The 20005-nt window shown below is 37.7% G+C and overlaps 1 protein-coding gene across 1 annotated transcript in view; it reads left to right on the forward strand.

The window, feature by feature from the left end:
- LOC107037011 (beta-1-syntrophin) overlaps positions 1–14793 on the forward strand; it is a 207556-nt gene extending 192763 nt beyond the window's left edge. Inside the window, exons 5-7 of the mRNA XM_015255323.1 lie at positions 10289–10497; positions 12049–12260; positions 14050–14793. Coding sequence (XP_015110809.1) covers positions 10289–10497; positions 12049–12260; positions 14050–14142 — 514 coding nt within the window. The 3' untranslated portion in view covers positions 14143–14793. The remainder of the gene's footprint in view (positions 1–10288; positions 10498–12048; positions 12261–14049) is intronic.
- Positions 14794–20005: the final 5212 nt, after the last annotated feature.

Raw genomic sequence — 20005 nt, forward strand, 5'->3', positions numbered from 1 at the left:
TATCATCTTTAGAGACATTTGTCATGTTTAGAGGCTCTAGCACGTCATTTCTCGACCCGCTCTTTCATTTGAGCCCAAAAAAACATTCATATCTTGTCTGACATCGTTGCTACAAACTCGGGTTTTCAACTCGGGCTTTCAATTGAAACCCGTAAACTCATATTCGCCAGAAAAGTTTCTTTCGGCCTAGTGACGAAATATACTATTTCAGATACTAAAAAACGCCTGAGTAAAATGAATTTTGTTTGAATCTCAAACATGAATTAAGATGTTTGACCACCGGTGCGTTTGCAATTCAGACACGTTTTCATTTTATTCCGACGTTCTTTAGTGTCTGAATAATGTGTACAAAAGGTGTGTGAAATTCAGGCATTCGTTTTTGCTGTGAAAACGTCTTCATTTCCTATTTATTTCATAGACACACCATTCAGAACGTAAAATGTTATCTACAAAATTTTATCCACACATGAAATCCTACCAATAAAAAAAATAAAATAGCTACTAGGACTTCCATGAGTGAGTTATTTTTTTCTCAGGCCATTTTTGGGGGGCTATTCACAGCTCTAAATGCCCCACCGGTTTATTCCACCCCATACGAATTGTAATAATCCCAGTTAATAGATTGATTTCCCCAATTGTGGCTCAAATTATACGATATGCGACGTGTACAAGATTAGCGTGAAAACCCGTTTTGAAACACAGCGTAAGTTAGAAAAAAAAGACGTTAGAAAAGAAGTAAAAAACATTTTTATAAAAATTTGGGCAGGAGAGATCCATTGGCTGATATTCGCAAAAATCCCATGAAACGTGTTCATTTCCTATTAATTTTATAGGCGCGCCGTTCAGAACGCAAAATGTTATCTCGAAAATTTTGTCGACACATAAAACCCTATCGATAAAAAAACTAAAATAACCACTAGATGGGATGAGTCAGCTACACCTTTTTAGGTCCACTTTTGGGGGGCTATTTGCAGCTCTGAATGCCCCCCGGTTATTCCATCCGATATGAATCGTAATAATGTCACTTCACACGTTGAATTCCGGAATTAAACAAGACCAGTGTGAAATCCCGTTTTTGGAAAACGGCGCAAGTTAGAAAAAAAAGATAAGATATGTAGGGGTAATTGATGTCCGTAAAAACATGTTTGTTAAATTTTTGATAGGAGCGATCGTTTCGCTGATAATTCAAAAATCCCATAAAACGTCTTCATTTCCCATTTATTTCCTAGACGCGCCATTCAGAATGTACAATGTTATCTAGAAAATTTTACCTCCACATAAAACTCTATCGGTAAAAAAAAAAATAGCCACTAGGAGTTCCATGGGTCAGTTACTTCTTCAGGCCACTTTTGGCGGACTACATTGTTAAAAAATTTTATCGCGTTAAATTTCCACTGAAACTTCTGGAAATCTGCTGATTGAAAAATCAAATATTCCATAGATTTTCAGTTTGAGTTATCAGAAAATCAATAGAATACTTGATTTTTCAGTTCAATTATTCCGTAAGATTCGGAAAAATCAGGAAAATTCAAGGAAAAATTGAAGATTCATATCATTTTGTTTCTGAATATTCATGTTTCATTGAAAATTTAATCAAGCTGTGAGATTTCCATCTCACTTCCACTGAAAACTCATGAATTTCCTTGAATTCTAAGTAAAACTTGAAATTTTATAATCATTTTCCTCCTAAATCGGATTTAATTTCACTTTCATGATAATTACTACCAGATTTGCCATCAAATTTCAAAAAAATTCTAACAGTGTATTCACAGCTCTAAATGACCCACCGGTTCATTCCTCCCCATACGAATCTTAATAATGTCACTTAACGCATTGAATTCCGGAATTGCGGCTCAAATTATGCAACATGCGAGGTGTACAAGATTAGCCTGAAAAACAGTTTTTGAAAAACGGCGTAAGTTAGAAGAAAAAACAAATTTGTTAGGGTGACGGAAATCTGTAATAGTTATTTTCATCACAAGGTCCACAAAGTATTTTCTGACGAATGTGGCTTTGTAGGCCGAGCCGAAGGCGAGGCCTATAATCACATTCGTCAGAAAATACTTTTGGACCGTGTGATGAATGGAATTTTTCGTCAGAAGGCCCGTAAACCGCGATCTAGCCGAGCGAAGCGAGGTTAGAATCGCGGTTTACCGGGCCTTCTCACGAAAAATGTCTTTATTTCCTATTTATTTCCTAGACGCACCATTCAGAACGAAAAATTTTATCTAGAAGATTTTATCCAGACATAAAATCCTATCGATAAAAAAAAATAAGATAGCCACAAAGAGTTCCACGAGTCAGTTACTCCTTTTTCAGGCCACTTTTGGGGGCTGTTCACAGCTCTAAATGCCCCCCGGTTCATTCCTCCCCATGCGAATCTTAATAATGCCACTTAACACATTGAATTCCGCAATTGCCGGCTCAAATTATGCAATACGCGACGTGTACAAGAGTAGCGTGACTCGCCTCAACGGCATGCAATGAGTGAAGCCCCTGTGTAATATACGTATGCATACAGCCATACGTCAGGAGTACGGGAGTGATGGGGGTTGGGTGACGATTAATCGGTTCGTCTGATGTTAATTAACGAGGTACTGCTCGTAAAAGTTAAGGACCGTGACCAGACCAACTTCTCGGCGCTCAGTGAGATGCGCACAGTCTTGATATGCAGGGGCCACTGATAGACCAACGGACTAACACATTGGGGGTGGAGGAGGCGATTCCTCCACTCTCGCAGGTGAAATGTGTGTAAGTTTGGCGCAGGTGAACTGCAGCCACGTGAATCCCGTGAAGTCGCGTATGAAAGTGGCAGGGAGGGGGAGGTGATACCGCCTTCGTTCAGCCAGGCCACAGCTTATAACCTGGCCCAGGCAAGGCTGCGGGGAACACTTTAACCGAGGAAGTGGAAAGGGCGATTCTCGGTTAATTAATAGCAAGTGATTAATCGTCAGAGCTGGTCTACCCTCGTCAAACAAACCTCCGAGCACTGCTCCGAGCTTGTACGTGATCTGCAAATACGAGCGACTAGACATCCCCTTCCTCACCCCCTCTCCCTAACCCTCGTCCTTCGGTTCTACCCCAGGTATGCTGGTTGTCTTCGTCTTTGCTGGCTTCTTCCTTCCACCTGTATCCACACACGTCGGTGGCTACGAGCTTGCACTAATTTGTGAAACTACTCTCTCATCATTCCACTTGCGGCAATCTTTGACGGTGGAGGGGATTCTTGGCGAAGGGGGTTTGATGTTTGGGGATTATTTGGAGCGAGTGATTTGGGGGGAGGGGGGAGTTTGTCCAGATTTGAGGTCAGTTTTTGNGGGGGGGGGGGGGAGTTTGTCCAGATTTGAGGTCAGTTTTTGGGGAGACTGAACTGTTTTAATTGTGATATTATTACGTTAATTGTGGGGCTAGATGGAGATGTGACAATGTGAGAGAGGGTAAAGGTGGCTACCAAATGCCGGACATGCAATAACACAGTAGAATCGTTGGAACACGCACGGAGAGAAATTTTGTAGCAAAAATTATAGTACGAGTACTGGAAAAAATTACAATCCATCGGCTGTGAAAAATTCTAGTACTGCTATTAAGGTAAAATTTCTTGGTATTTCTGGTAAATTTTCTGGGGATTTCTGTGAAATTTTCACAGAAATACGGGGAAAAATTCACGTTTTCTCCAATAAAATTTCTAGTGCCGGCACTGGAATTTTTGCCTGACCGTCACTTTGCGCCTCTTTTCCCATGCTAGGACTAGAATTTTTCTAAAAAATTTCTTCTTGTGTATATTTTTTTATTGTAGGAGCAATCTATTTATTGATTATTGATTAAAATTCCTATTTTTAAGGTTATATGATGATGAAAATTTTTATTAAACTTTCGGGGAACTCACAGTTTTTTCAATAGTAAAATCAATGAAAAAATACCTGTTTGTGGAGGATATTCTACGATTCGTGTGCAAACGTCTGAAGATCATGGGGACAAATGGAAGAGAAATTGTACCAAACACGTTCGGTAAAAAATCATTGTCCGTTCCAGAAAAATTATACGAAATATTGAGCAATGATTCACGTTCACCGGGATAAGCTTCCATATCGATACATATAATATCGATTCCCCATCGTCTACCTATTCCCCATGATACAAATGGTCTCGCAGGATACACTGTCAGAAAGGATTGTAATTTTACAACACATTTATCATACATTTGTATGAAAAAATTAAAAACCTGAGCTGAGAAAAGCGAATCGTGACAAATTCATTCGAATATTGGAGAATCGTATACTAATTTTATTAGATGTGTTGTTAAATTATATTTAGCTAACAAATTTACTGCGCTTTTGATATATTCCTCCAAAAATAATCAAAGTTTCTATCAACTGTTTTACTAAAGTGAAAGCACGGCTTTGTAAATTTACAATACCAACAGGTGAATTCAGTTTATAATGGAATGCTGTTGAAAAAGTTGTAAATTCATCACTTTTTAGCATTATGTGTCCAAGAAAATAACAATTTTTGCATTGTAGATGTAAATAGAGGAGATCGTATAACATTGCGGTTCACATTGGATTAATTTTCTCTATTTAATTTGAATCAATCACTGACCACTATACATGATTCAATTCATTTTCGGTCATAACTTCACTGTTAGAATTTTCTGGAAATTTCAAGGAAATTATGATAGTAATTCTCATGAGATTGACATTGAATCGGATTTAGAAGAAAAATGGTTATGAAATTTCAAGTTTCAGGTAGAATTCAAGGAAATTCATGAATATTCAGAAACAAAATGAAATAAATGTTCAATTTTTCCCTGAATTTTCCTGATTTTTCTGAATTTTCACAGAATAATTGAACTGAAACATCATCTATTTTATTGATTTTCAGATCATTTGAGCAGAAAATCAATGGAACATTTGATTTTTCAATGACAAGATTTCTTGAAATTTCAGTGGACTTGAACACGATAAAAATTTCCAGAATTCGGCACGGAAAATTCAGACGAAATTTTTCAACAGTGTTCTTCAATTTTTATTTATTTATCGTTGAAAATAATTCTATTCAAGGTGCGTATGGTCTTGCAATTGTCTCAACCTCTCCAGACATACAAGAATACTCGGAAAAATCTACCCATCGAACTTTCCGCGTCCCCACGTACGCTATATACCACTCGACGTCGATTTCCCTTGTGTACGAGTGCGCCCTAATAAAGTTTGAGAATTCTGACTGTCCGAGATACGATCCCCAGGGACACAGGAACTCGCCTGCACTGGCCACGACAATTCAGATGAGCCGAGGACGTCCGATTAATTTACATGCGGATGATGTCACGTACCTAGCGCCTCCAACTCCATTGCTTTTGGGAGAGAAGGAATGGAATGAATACAAAAAAAATACAGCTCGTCTGTCGGTCGGAGTGACTCGTTGTGACTTTTCCAGGATGCATTCAAATGGTGGATTAGCGGGTGGAGATCATTTCTCAGTGTGAGTCTAAAAAATTCACCTGTAATTTGTCACAGTTGCGAAGAAGTGGAGGAGCACTTCGTTATTCATAAATACAGTGGCGTGGGTTCAACTGACGTCTGTCTCTGACAAAGAGGAATTTAAATGAACCGCTGTACTGATAACAGGATATTTATAGGGTTTTGAGTCCCAGGGGGAGCATTCTGTAATGAGGAAAAGATGCCAAGTGTTATCATCGGACAGGAGAAGATGTATATCACGGGTTACGTGTTACATGAAATTGTCGTTGCATTCTCTCGTTTGAAAGTCGTTTTGGTTCATGGAAATTGGAGGAAAATCTTTATTGATGGAGTTCATTTTAGTAGGGGGAGATAAGGCAAAGGGGAATGCATTTTATGGACTCAAAACCCCAATATTTCTGTTTATAAACAAAGGTATGAAGAATTAAAGTAGATCACAAGCCTTCCACTTTGCCCCACCTCCCCTGACAATCTTAAAGACTATTGAATTCAGGCGATCATTATTTTTCATAATGACTAATAATTTTCAATGATGAATTGATAAATTACTGGATTAAATTTAATTAAACAAAATTGTTATAGATTTTTTTTACTGTAGAGTCCGTTTATTTCATAAGAATTGAAGTTGAGTTGAAATGTCAATTTGATCCCAAATGATCTAGATGCAAGAGACTACTATGTTTTATCATCTCGTTCAAAATTATACTCAGTGTCATGGTTAAAGTTCAAGTTATTGTTGAAACTTCGGCATTTTCGAACAGGAATAAATTTTTCTCCATGCACTGATAGAAAGGATTAGTTATTGTTAACGAATGGATTTGGTTGGAGACGAGGGTCTATTTGGTCTCACCAAATGTTCATTCGTTAATATTTGACAAATGCACATTTGAGGAGCCTTGTTTGACTCGATTTTCACTTTTCAAGTGAACCATTCGTTAACTATTAACGAATATTCATTTGGTCATATTCAACTCTACCATTCGTTAATAGTTAACGAATCTCGTTTGGAATAAATGAATCAGTCTATCAGTGTGGTCAAGATCCGGAAATCATAAAAAATTTCATGCCAAATCGAGTTCCAAGTCGCAGTGTAGAAGACTGGTATGTAATTAGATTTGTCAATAAAATTCCGATTAAATTCCAACAGTCGAGCTCTCAAACAAGAAAAAATCGGCTGAAATAAGGGCAAATGTTCTCAAATTGAGAGAATTGTCAAGAGTTCAAGAAAGCTGTTAAAAATATTCGGAATTATCTCGATACATTTGTTGAAAATTGTTGACACGTCACAGTTCCATCAAAATTTCAAAAAAATACATCGTTGACAATTCACAGTTCAATGAAGAAATTAATTGAGCTTATGAAATTGATAGAAATCAAGAAAATGCGGGCAAATACTCTCCAATTCATTGAAATATCCATATTTTGATTGAAAATTCAAGAGAGTCGAGGAATCCTCGTCTTCCTGCAGCTAAAAAATTCAGAACTTCATAGATTTTTCAGTGAAGTTCAAGGCTGGGCATCAATCGTCAAATTATTAATATGAAGAGAACTTGGACTGTAAAATACTTGAGGTTTTCTCATCTTCATTGCAATTTAAAAATTAATAAAATAATTGCCAATATGGAATTTTCAATTGACTATTGAGTAAATAATTCTAAATTTTCATAAAAGGATTTTAGATTTTCCAATTAGTCGTCTTCCGAACTCAATTATCAATTGATAAAATCATTTGACATTTGAATATCTAATTGATGATTGATTTAATCATTTAAAAATGTTTGAGTAATATTACAAAATTTATGATTATGGAGATGTCTGGTGAAATTTCAAAGTTCAGAATCCTCTCAAAAATTCGTACTAAAATGTCTATGAAATTTTAATTTGTTCTCTAATCCTGCATATTATCCATTGCTTCGAAGGCGGCTGTTACATCCAGGCCTGAAGAATACCAGATGAAATGTATCAGAAAATGTTCTTCGCATTTCCTCATCGTAAAATCCAACCTCCTATAGTGGCCTCCATTCCCCTCCCCCTCTCAACCCAAAGCGTCGTGAGTTCATTGGCTTCTTCTTACCTTCAATTGCACGATTAAACTCTCCATTTTACCCCCAACCCAATTTTATCTCCCTCTCCGACAATAAATTACATTTCCGGGGGATTTATCTTCATGAGTTACTCTGCAATTCGGAAATTATTTATGATACCTTGAGCTCATAAAACAAGTGTTCCTTTATTTTTCCAAGAAAAACTTTGAGAGTTAATTGGAATCCATTTAATTACTCAGTCAAATTGATGCACGAGAATCGAGGTAATGATGCACAATGGAGAAATGGAGAAAATCCCTGAATATGGAGGTGAAGCTGCTGATTGGTGGACGCATGAAACATCCAGGTCCTTCCATTAAACCAAATGACTGTTTCATTCATTACTGAGGGAAATACGGGGGTGATAAATAAATACAGCTCAGTTGTAAAGTGTGTCTCTCCCTCTCGTTGGTGGTTGGACAGGAGGATTGTTTTACCCTCAACTCCGGTTGAAAACCTCGGCCGCTACATTCTGGAGCACTCGACAAATTTTGTAAAACAGTGCGAAAAATATTTTCCCTTTATTTGTTTTATCTCCAACCGATGTTTCCGTGGCCTCTGCTTCACTATCGAAATCAGCAACCTGTGGACACAAACACTACGCCACTCTGTGTCTATATGGTGAAGCCTTTTTTTTTCATCCCCAGCCTTTGGTACATTGCGCACAACGGTCGTTAAATACTGCCTGGGTGGAATCTGCTTCACGATTATTAAAAAATTTTCACACTCATTCGCGTTATTGCGCCGTTAGCCGTTGCAACGTAAATTTATTTTCATTTCGCTATCAATCTCCTTTAAATATTACGACGCCAAAAACGAGGTGCGTTCCCGTTTTGGTGATTTTTTTCGTTTTCTCTGATTTTTTTCTTCTATTTGGTGGTTGCGACGAGTGAGAATGGAATCCATTAAAATCAGGGAGAATTTATTGGGAATCCAAAAATATCGGTGAAGCTGATTCATTCATAATGATTTTACAATACAGCATCGATAGGGATTCAATTACTGAGCAAGTTTGATTATAGTTTGATTCGAGTTTGTTCATTCGGCCAATGGCCGTCGATCGGTGGTCGATCAATCGAACCGTGATCAACTGGCACTCGACTGCGTGGACAACTCGAACCCCTTATCGAGCGATCCGGTAGGAATATCCAGAATGAGCATTTCACACTGTTAAAAACCTTTGGCTGCATTTTCCGAAAAAATATCTCGAATTGAATTTAAGGAAAAACAGGCAATGAAATTTAAAGTTTCTCAGAAAATTGAGGGAAATCCCATTTTCTTCACGGCAGGAAAACGGAAATTCCATAGTTTACATGAATTTTCAAGGGAAAATGAATATTCACTGCCGAATTCCCTTGAATTTTCAGGGAATTCTTTTAAAATACTTGGCTTTTCAGGAATTTTTAAAGGAATTCCCTGAAAATTCAGAGGAATCTGGAATTTAAGAACAGATTTCTCCGAATTTTCCCGATTTTTCATTAATTTCCCCGGAATGATTAAATTTAAATTCAAAGTTTCCACGGATTTTTGCATGAGATTATGAATTTTCAATGACAAAATTCCTTCAAAGTTCAGTGGAAATGGTACTTGTTAGAAGCTTCCATGACTCTTACCGGAAATTTCAGTGGAAAATTTTCATCAGCGCAACGACAAATTTATACTTCAAATGAAAACCTCAAACTGCATTTTGCAAAGAAGACCCTCATTCCGAACATGACTGCTAAAAATTTTCATCTGAATTTTTCGTACCAAATTCCGGAAATTTGTATCGTTTTCAAGTTCCACTGAAATTTTAGGAAATCTAGTCGTTGTAAAATCAAATATTCCATTGATTTTCTCTTCAGATGATCTGGAAATCAATAAAGTACTTGATTTTTCAATTCAATTATTCTGTGAAAATTCAGAAAAATCAGGAAAATTCAGGGAAAAATTCGTGTCATTTTGTTTCTGAATATTCATCCAAGTTGTGAAATCTCCGTCTCATTCCCACAGAAAACTCATGAATTTCCATGAATTCTACTTAAAACTTGAAATTTCAAAAAATTTCTAACAGTGATTCTCTCTTTGTGAATAATAATATAGCTTGTTTAAACTTGCGAAAAAACAATATATCCCATAATAATATATAACGGTACAAAATAGCGAATCAACTTTACACTTCCAAAGTTCAATTAATGAAATCATCTCGAAGGGCCATGAAAATCCTCATCACAGAGGTAAACAATTTTAGCAATTTAGTTACTATACTAGTCGACTCCGAGACACTTTAATATCCCATAGCTCGGATTACGAACGGCTCTCACCAATCCCCTAAAAATAATCCAAATACGATAACCGATTGAACTCCAGGAATAGAAAACACCGGAGATAAGATGATTCTTCTGAATCCCGTTTCATTACGAATACACACGGCCGTTATCCGCATGTATAGCAGTGCTCATACAAATACCAGGAGGAATAACAAGTTTATTGGCCGAGCTCCAGAGGGACTACTCAAGCTCAATCGCTCTCCACGGGCCTCGTACATTACCCTTCACGCTCACACAACCGGTGATTTTACCAACTAAATTCAGCATACTACGGACCAAAATCTTCCCCCATTAATCTCCCTCCGCTTTCCCATATGTTTTTTTTATTTTACTAGTTGATGGAGTGGTGAGGGCACATGGGGCGATTTTAATAGTCAAATAACGCATGATGGTTTTTTTTTATTTTCGTCTGTTCTAGACTGGTTTCATCGCCAACGAGAAACAGCGAAGCGTCGAGCAGCAATTCGACGATGCATGGGGCGACATTTGCCGTTCGCGTTGGCACTATAGACGGTGTTATTACGCATCACCTCAGGGCAGAGACGCGCAGAGATTTAGCTGCCTGGGCGAGGGCAATAGTTCAGGGATGTCACACAGCCGCACAATCGATGCGTGAATACACAGTTCGTGAGTATTTTTTCATTCCCTAATTTTTTGCAACATTTCCCGTTTGCACTGCTCGGACTACACTGTCAGGAAAAAAATCAAATTTCATGGACAGTTGACTACTAATTTTCAGGACTATAACACTGAATGCGATTTAGGAGAAAAAAAATCATGAAATTTTAGGTTTCAATGAAAAGTCGGGAAAATTCCAGAATTTTAAGCAGCATAACGACGAGAATTCCTTAATTTATTTGAATTTCCAATCTAATATGAATATTTAGTGCCAAATTACGTTGAATTTTTAGTGAAATCTGAATTTTCATGATTTTTTCCCCCTAAATCGCATTCAGTGTCACTGTCCTGACAATTCAAGAATATATTTACCGGAATTTTCTGGTTTTATGTTCATTTTCAGGGAAATATGGAACTGAAATTCACGTTCTCTTAGTTTTTTCTACGAAATTCTGAATTTTCAATGACGAAATTCCTTGAAATTTCAGTGGTAATTAAATTCGATAAAAATTTCCAAAAACTGTACCGGAAATTTCAGAAAAAAATGTTCAACAGTGTACATTTGGTTCCAGTCGTAGTTCGTCGAGAATTTCTGTATGTACAAAATTTTCTTTTTTCGCGCCAATTTTCGGGAGATAATTTTCCCAATCCGAATTTCAGGTAACGAATTCGCAACATTTCTCTGCGAAAAACATGACCACCTGTGTTTGTTTGCAATGAGGTTATAGGGGAATAATCCAATCATTTTGGAGCTCTTGTGGTATTGTAGGTCAGAATTACACTGTTGGAAATTTAGTATTGACATTTCCAAGTGTTCGGAATTTCCTAATTTCCACTGGAAATCGCAATTTTTCCGGAATTTTTTCCTCCGTGTAGGAATGAATATTCTTGGGTACAAATGGCGTAATTGATGTTCCTAACCTATCCACAAGATTTCATTTTTTATCTAACAGTGTAATGACCTTTCAATTTAGTCAAATTTCAACAATTGAAAAGGGATATTCCTCTTTTTTCGTCTGAAATAGACATTTCGTCACACGATTCCGTGACCCGGTATGCAATTTTCCCGGAATTTTTTTTCTCCGTGTAGGAATGAATATTCTTGGGTACAAATGGCGTAATTGATGTTGCTAAACTATCCACAAGATTTCATTTTTTATCTAACAGTGTAATGACCTTTCAATTTAGTCAAATTTCAACAATTGAAAAGGAATATTCCTCTTTTTTCGTCTGAAATAGGCATTTCGTCACACGATTCCGTGACCCGGTACGCAATTTTCCCGGAATTTTTTTTCTCCGTGTAGAAATGAATATTCTTGGGTACAAATGGCGTAATTGATGTTGCTAAACTATCCACAAGATTTCATTTTTTATCTAACAGTGTAATGACCTTTCAATTTAGTCAAATTTCAACAATTGAAAAGGAATATTCCTCTTTTTCGTCTGAAATAGGCATTTCGTCACACGATTCCGTGACCCGGTACGCAATTTTCCCGGAATTTTTTTTCTCCGTGTAGGAATGAATATTCTTGGGTACAAATGGCGTAATTGATGTTGCAGGATGCCTGTGGCAGAGTCGGCCCTGTCAGCTCATCGTCAATCATGAGGAGGGCTTCATGCTTTATGCAGCAAACACCAGAGGCGTTAATGGGGTCAGTCCAGGATCGCCACCAGCACCGTTGTGGAAGAGGTCGTTCGATAAGCTCAGAATGTCCGCCGATGACGGCGCACGACTACTCTGGCTGGACTTCGGCGGCGACGATGGGGAGATCGTAAGTTTTTTTCTCGAATATTTTGGGGCTAAAGTTTCTCGCAAGTTCTGGGATAGGGTAAGGCGTTCGGTACTTGAACGGAGGCATTTCGATCGTAACTCGAAGATTGCGAAGTTTCATGAGCTTTCAGTGGAGGGATGAGTGCTCTGGTGTTTCTTGGGGGGAACATGATAGCGTTCGACTGAATCAACTATTTGTTTCGAAGCGTTTATTTAATACTATTCGTGCTGTATCAAGTGGCAATTATGTTGTCGAAATTATAAATATGACTTGAGGGAAGAAAACTTATTATTTTAGAATACTATACATGATTCGAGAATTAAATAATTAAAATTTCAGTTTCTTTTATTCATAACTAAATATTCGTAGTTTGAGGATTAAACCTTCTATAATCAGGAATATTCCATTAATATTTATGAATTAATGATTCATGATACCATATGTTGAGGAAAATAGTACATTCTGTTGTTTTGGGGACTAAACTCTCTAGAACACTATTCTTAAAATTTTAAAGGGAACCAGTTCAGTTTTCAACGAAATCTAATTCACAGAAACCTCCGTCTATCTACTATTCACATATTCAATAAATTCACGTAATAGGCACTGATATTATTATTTCCAGGACTCTACGTGAATTAAAATGATTGAAAATTATGAAATATCATGTTAATATTATTCTTTTTTTTATTATCGTTATTTTACATCGCTTCGATCCGGTTGGGGTGTCCTGCGATGATGATCAAGACTTTAAATGGTCAGATCTCACCACTCTACCCGGCCAAGTTTTGAACTCGGAAACTTTCGCATGTGAAGCAACGAACTTACCCACTGCGCCAAGCCACCGGTTATTAATATTATTCTGAATTCCCAATTAATTCGGAATTCAATACAAAGAATTCTAATTTCCAAAATAAATCCCAAAATTCAAGCTTTTTAAGCTGACAAAACAGGATTTTCTTGACACAACATTTCAAATAAATAGACTCGTTTATTTTAACCCAACCACAGCAGGAAGAGGAAAATTTATTGCAAAAAATTAGAAATGATCTCCTGAAAATTAATTCCTTCTCCTCTGTATATCAACAACTTCCAATCTCTTTAAGCTTTCAAGCTCCCCTGATCAATGTTGCACCAAAAATAATATTTTTAGTTCAACAAAATCCTAATTGTTATTCATGTGTAGATGCGTGGACATGTCGGTGTCTTGTGAACGGAACTGAATTTTTTAAAAATGTGCAAATGTTATAGAAAATCCGAGAATTTTCTCAAATTTTCAAAAAAAAACGGAGAATTTTCTCCAATTTTCTAAAAAAACCGGAGAATTTTCTTAAATTTTCTAAAATTCCGACAGATAGCGTTGGCCGTTAGCGATGCCCACGTAAAAAAAATCCGCATACACCCCCTTGAAACTCGGTTCTTTATCGATCGAGTGCCCCTAAATTCATGTTTATTTATAGTCCCTTACGCCGGAATGTCCCCTATCACAAGTAAATATCCCCAAGATTTCCTGAACTTCATTTTCACCGCCCGGTATATGAGTACTAGGGAGCGTCGTCATCCGAGGGAAAAGTAAATATTTGTTGTCCAGGCTCTCACAAGAGTCTTAAATAGAAATGTTCGACTGCACTCAAGGAAAAGTTTCTCCTCTCATACCTTTTTGTCGATCCACTCGGCTAAACTAGCATTGAAATCGATTTATTTTTACCTCTGTTCTTCCCCGAGTCGAGAGAATGCCAGAGAGAAAAAACCTAAGGGGGATATAAAATCATTTGTATTTTTCTTGTTCCAGGAACTCGATCTTGAGAGCTGTCCAAAGCCAATTGTCTTTGTGCTTCACAATTTTCTCTCAGCGAAGATTCACCGATTGGGCTTGACCGCATAGGGGTACGAGGGGGCTTCGACAGAGGCCCCCGATCTGCCTCCCCACACCACTCGCTCCGTAACCAGTGTCTTTCTCCACTAGAAACACTTGAGTTCAATGAGTGGGTGGCCTCTTCAATCATTCTTAGTTGACTCTACCGAGGATCAAGAGGATTGCATCCTGCGATGGGGTATGGTTTGTCACATTCCAGAGGATCACAAAATAACAAATGTCACTGATGACTGGAGAAAATCTCAAATCCAGTAGAAAAACTAGTGTCTAAAATCAATCGTTCGTCTCTTACTTAAGACGTTTGTGTCCCCAACACTGAGTCATTCCTAGTGATTCAAATTGAGACATTACTCTTCAATCAGAAAACTTGTAGCTTGAGAAATTTTAACAGCAAAATCTCTTACACTGAGAGAGCAAACCGAGTCAACTAGGTTTTTTATGAGATTATTTTGGATTTGAGACTACAAAAATATTGAATAAACTGATTCATCCAGAAATTACTTCCTTGTCGTAAACGAGTTCTTCTCATCTTTAGGACGAGCACGAAATCTCTTGAAAGTTTTTATCTCAGCGTAGCAAATTTCGCGTTTGAAATTTGCAAGCTACACTGCTAGATTTTTCTTGAAATTTCGGTCACAGCATCATCTGAATTTCCGATGTTGTGAGGTTGAATTCAATTTCAAATGGAAGTGTTCACTAAATTTCTCATTCATATTGACAATTCAAGAAAATGGGTTAAACAATCATGGATTTTTTAATTAAAGCTTGAATTACCAAACTCATCGTGAAAATTGAACGTCACACAATTAAAATTTGCTCTACGGGGCCAGCGCATGTCGGTGGTGGGCCGGCTTAGCTTTAGGAAGCTAAGCAGCGCTGAGCGTGGCCACTAGAAGGGTGGGTGGCCGCGAGGGAATACCTCTGGAAAGGATCGAATTTTTCGAAAGCCGGAAGATGCATTAGGAATTAATATACTGCCGGAAAAATGAAATCCGTCAGAAACCGAAAAGTATAGAGTAAAGGAACAGTTACATTACAATTCACTAGCGAAGTGGTAAAACGGTTCAAGTCGACTTATCTCCCAGTTGAGTTTTTGAGGAATATTTCCGAATCTAAGGGAGATAGGGAAATTTTCGTGATTGCATTTGTTGTAGCACTCAATCAGCTCTACAAAAAATTGTGCTATATCCCTTAGATCTCCCGGTGGCTTGGCGCAGTGGGTAAGTTCGTTGCCTCACATGCGAAAGGTTCCGAGTTCAAATCTCGGCCGGTCAGAATGGTGTGATCTAACCATTTAAAGTCTTGATCATCATCGCAGTATACCCTAACCGGGTCGAAGCGATGTAAAATAACGATAAAAAAAAATATATATCCCTTAGATCTCCCGGTGGCTTGGCGCAGTGGGTAAGTTCGTTGCCTCACATGCGAAAGGTTCCGAGTTCAAATCTCGGCCGGTCAGAATGGTGTGATCTAACCATTTAAAGTCTTGATCATCATCGCAGTATACCCTAACCGGGTCGAAGCGATGTAAAATAACGATAAAAAAAAAAAACCCTTAGATCCTGAGATATTCATTGAAAACTGGTCGATAGTTGAAATTGACTTGTACCGTTTCATCACTTCGCTACTGAATTCAATTTTGAATAGATTGAGAATTTAGAAAAGTTGTTGTTTTCAAATTTTTAAGTTTTTTTAGTGCCTGAACATCGAGAATTCCTTGACTATTCAAGAACTAACTGATTCGTCAATGAAGAAATACACAGAAATTGCATATAACTTTGTCGTTGTTAAAAATTGCAACCTTTTGTACTTGAAATTTCAAGACTAATTTTCTAACAGTGTGTAAGTTTCCTGATTGAAGTGAAGACGCACTCGAGGATCTTATGTTTCAAACTTATGATGTCTCATTTGTTTTCACAAATACTTCATTAATTGTCCCTTAATGGTCGACCACGTCGCATAAGAAGCGCCAATCATGTCATCCCCGATGATTTTGGTGACGTCAAAAACAGCGGTCATCACACAAAATTTGAAGGGAGTTACGGGAAGGAGGGTAGAAGAATATTTGAGATGAAAAGTACTGATGGGAAGTATTCTTCCTTAGAATAATATTTAAGGGTTTTACGCCCTTATCATCTTGCAAAGTTCCAATGTTTGAATTCATCTGACGTCTTCAGCCCGCATCACCCTTCCAAGGCCGTCTTGACACTAGTTTTTACAATGCGAGTTGCAATAAAAATGATCGAAATGGTCAAGCGAGAACTTCGCAGACCAATTCGTACCTGGAATTACCCCCGAGAAACGCCAACCAAGAGTCAACCCCGGAAGCCAATAAAAAAACCAACGACTAACTCAAGAAAGTATATCGACTATCGGTGCAACTTCACCGCAAAACCCAACCCGAAAAGTAAATGATGAAAATGTGTAACGATTTATCGACTCGAAGCCATCCACGATTTCCATACCAAATACCCCCGTATTAAAGTTGACACACGTGTGTACAACATTCTTCCGAAGACATTCATAAAACCCACACGAATGGAAATCGCCGACGCAATGCGCCAGAGTGATTACTAAAGTTAACAAAGTAAACTTAATGATAAAACTAAAGAATTAAAGAAAACTGAAATAAAGTAAAGAGGAAAAGATACGCAAGTTGTCTACTAATATTACGAGTTATTAACAAAATTAATGAAAAGTATTGCGCATTTGCATATATACTATAAATAAATATATGAGATGAGAGAGAATGTGTGAAAAATGAAGGGAGAATTGAAATTTAACTAAATGAGGTAGAAATTAACAGGAGAATTGTGGTACTCAATTACACATTAATGGCTAATTTATAAATGTTAAAAATGTGCTGCAGCTCGCTGGTAACTAATTGCTCGGCTACTTGATTATTCACCCCTCTCCTCTCTCACCTCCTCCACCCCTGCGTGTTTCGGAAAATTGAGAGTGGAATTTCCGACAAGAATGAATGAGTTAAACGTTCGGAACTTTAGGATGGTGAAATTATTAAATTTCTATGAAACAAACAAACTTCGTAAATTTGAACCATTTGAACAATTCTGTTCTGAGAAATGAAATTTTTATTGTTGCAAGTGAAAACTTTTATTAATGTTTTTTAAATGAAGAGAATTTTCCATTAGTTGAGTAGAAATATGCGAACAGTGATGTGAATAATTAAGAAAGCCGAGTACAGGGCCAATTAGACTGTAAAGTCTCATGTGAAATCTACAAGTATAATTGAAAGAAACAAAGGCTGACTGAAATGCGCCCGATAATTCTCCATTAATTTTTTATGATTTATGTTCAAATTAACGTGATGATAAATGGCATTTCTCGGTTATGAAGGAAAAATGGCATTCCTCGAGGCACCAGCGACGCCAAGGCGCTCTAGTTGTTTTATACGGTTCGTATCCTCAACGCAATTAAATTTACGGATGCGAGAAAATGTTTTCTGAATGAAAATGCATAAACGTACACATAAATACACGTACCATAGAGTGAAGGGGGCACGTACATATCCTGATACAATTGTAATACAGATACAGGATGGCTGAAGATGTGTTATCATGAAATTTTACGGTGGTGTAACTGATGTAATTTAAATTGTACCCCGAGAACGAGCGCACAGCGATTCCAAATTGATGACTCTTCCTTCTATCCATCCTCTACCTTCCACACACCCTTTTCTTGGGATAATCCGTGTAAATTGAGTTAGCTAACGTTGCACGCAGAACTCTCATCCCGGGGATGAGCTTTGTACGCGTTTAGTCGCACATCTACGACTATAATGGCAACTTTTGGAGTTATGTTAACGGATGATGAATTGTAGTTTATGGGGAGAGAGTGGAGTTAAAATCAAATATTTGGGGTAGATGAGGGATTATTGCGGAGGTTTTATATTACAACATTGGGAAGTTTTAATGAGGGGGTGATCACTCGGAAAAAACTGGATCTTAGATTTTGCGATTATGAAATTTTTTGAAGATGGTTTCGTTGACTTGAGTTTTTGATTGATTCGTAGATTTCTCTTGCATGAACAAATAAATCGCTCGAAAAATTACTACTCGTTCTGGGTAATCGGAGAGTGAAATTGGTTTAAAGAATTCTAATTCCAAATTAACCCTCGATCACTCGCGCTCGACCGCCAATCTTCATCCGGCGTACGGTGAGCGCGGCGCCGCAGGGTTAACCGAGCGCGCCGTTGCCATCTTGGCGCTTACCGTTATGCACGCATTCCACGTGCGGCGGTGAATGTAGCAACACTGGCGGTCGAGGGGTCGACAGGGACTCACTCGCACCAGGCAGCGCGACGCCGCTTTTCTGTTCGTTCGACGTTTATTTTCTTTTTTAGGCAGGGGAGGTAGTATCTGTACCGCTCACCTACGGAATAATGACAATTCTTGCGGCCTAACCCATGGTTTTGTATGAAAATTCCAGTGGCATAGCGTTCTTTAGCTATTCAGCTAGATATTTTGACATAACAGATTCTTACTTCTTGGTGAAATTTCGATAATTTATTAAGAAACAAAGACGGGAGCTGAGTGAGCGGTACTGGGCGCATGTAGCCAATACCACTCACTCAACTCTCGTCTTCGTTGTTTGACAATTTATCGAAATTTCAGCAAGAATTGACCGTCTATGATGTCAAAATATACAGCGGAACAGCTAAGGAATGTGCGACTGTAATTTTCAGCCGAAATCATGGGTTGAATGCAAGAAGATTGTTATTCCTTAGGTGAGCGGTATAGGCAGTACCTAATTGGCCTTAAATTACATCGGAAAAGTCCGAAAACTATGGGGTGCTATTCTCGTAATTTCAAGACGTGAAAAAAATAATTTTTTTGCGAGAATTATATATTGATAGTAGAGCCTTCAGATTGAGTGAGAAATTTTCTCGGAAAAGTAAGTAGTTGTGGAGAAAAAGGGGTGAGCGGTATTGGCTGCTGAGCGGTGCAGGCATCGCTTCCCCGAAACAAGTTTCCCGAGAAAAAAACGGACAACACCAAAGCTTAATAAAAGGATTGAACTAGGAACTCTTATTTTTTCAGAATTTTTAAGCGTCGAGAAACACGCTAAAATATTTAAAAAAACGAAAACGGGCGGCGCCGCGCTCGTTGAGCGAGTGATCGAGAATTAAGAAAAAAAATTGGTGAAAAAGTAGCAAAAGACGTCTAAATTGCAGCGGTGAGTAATTTTTACTCCTTTTTTTTCGTAATTTTTCACTGATTTTCTTCTCCAAGTGGCCATTTGAGTCTCATTTTCTTCGTGTTTTTCATCAAAGACTCATTATTTTTGGGATTAACTATATCCTACTACGCTTTAGGTTACGAGTGTGATTACCCCCTCCAAAAAAATATTAAAAATCAACCAAATCCCGTTTTTTACACCAATGAGTGACGAATCAAAAGTTATTTTTACAAAACGATTTATAAATAATTCAAGTGTATTTATAATCAATCAATCATCCGTAGACAACCATATCTATCATTCATGATTGTGAATCACTGGTGGCCACATGAATTTTATCCGTCATTTGATTGTGGTAGGCCAATTGTGAAAATTATGTAGAGTAACAAAGTTATTGAATGGAGGACAGAGAATGACCCTATTGAAACTACGAAATTAATTAAATCCCACCGCTTTCAGTGAATACCTGACACGTCAGACATTAAAATCACATTATTCTGTACTTCCAGTGTTCCGTCGCGTTGCATTAAAAAATGTAATCATTTTCCTCTTCATAAATATGAACCGAAAAAGGAAGAGAACGGGCTTTTGAGCTATTGTTTTACCTCGTTCACGCGGTACGATGAATGGTCTACGAGCTCTCAACCAATTATCGGAATAATAGCTGGGAGGA

The sequence above is a fragment of the Diachasma alloeum genome, unplaced genomic scaffold (genome assembly GCF_001412515.2).
Source record: "Diachasma alloeum isolate Michigan unplaced genomic scaffold, Dall2.0 Dall_scaffold_00177, whole genome shotgun sequence".
Classification (NCBI taxonomy): domain Eukaryota; kingdom Metazoa; phylum Arthropoda; class Insecta; order Hymenoptera; family Braconidae; genus Diachasma; species Diachasma alloeum.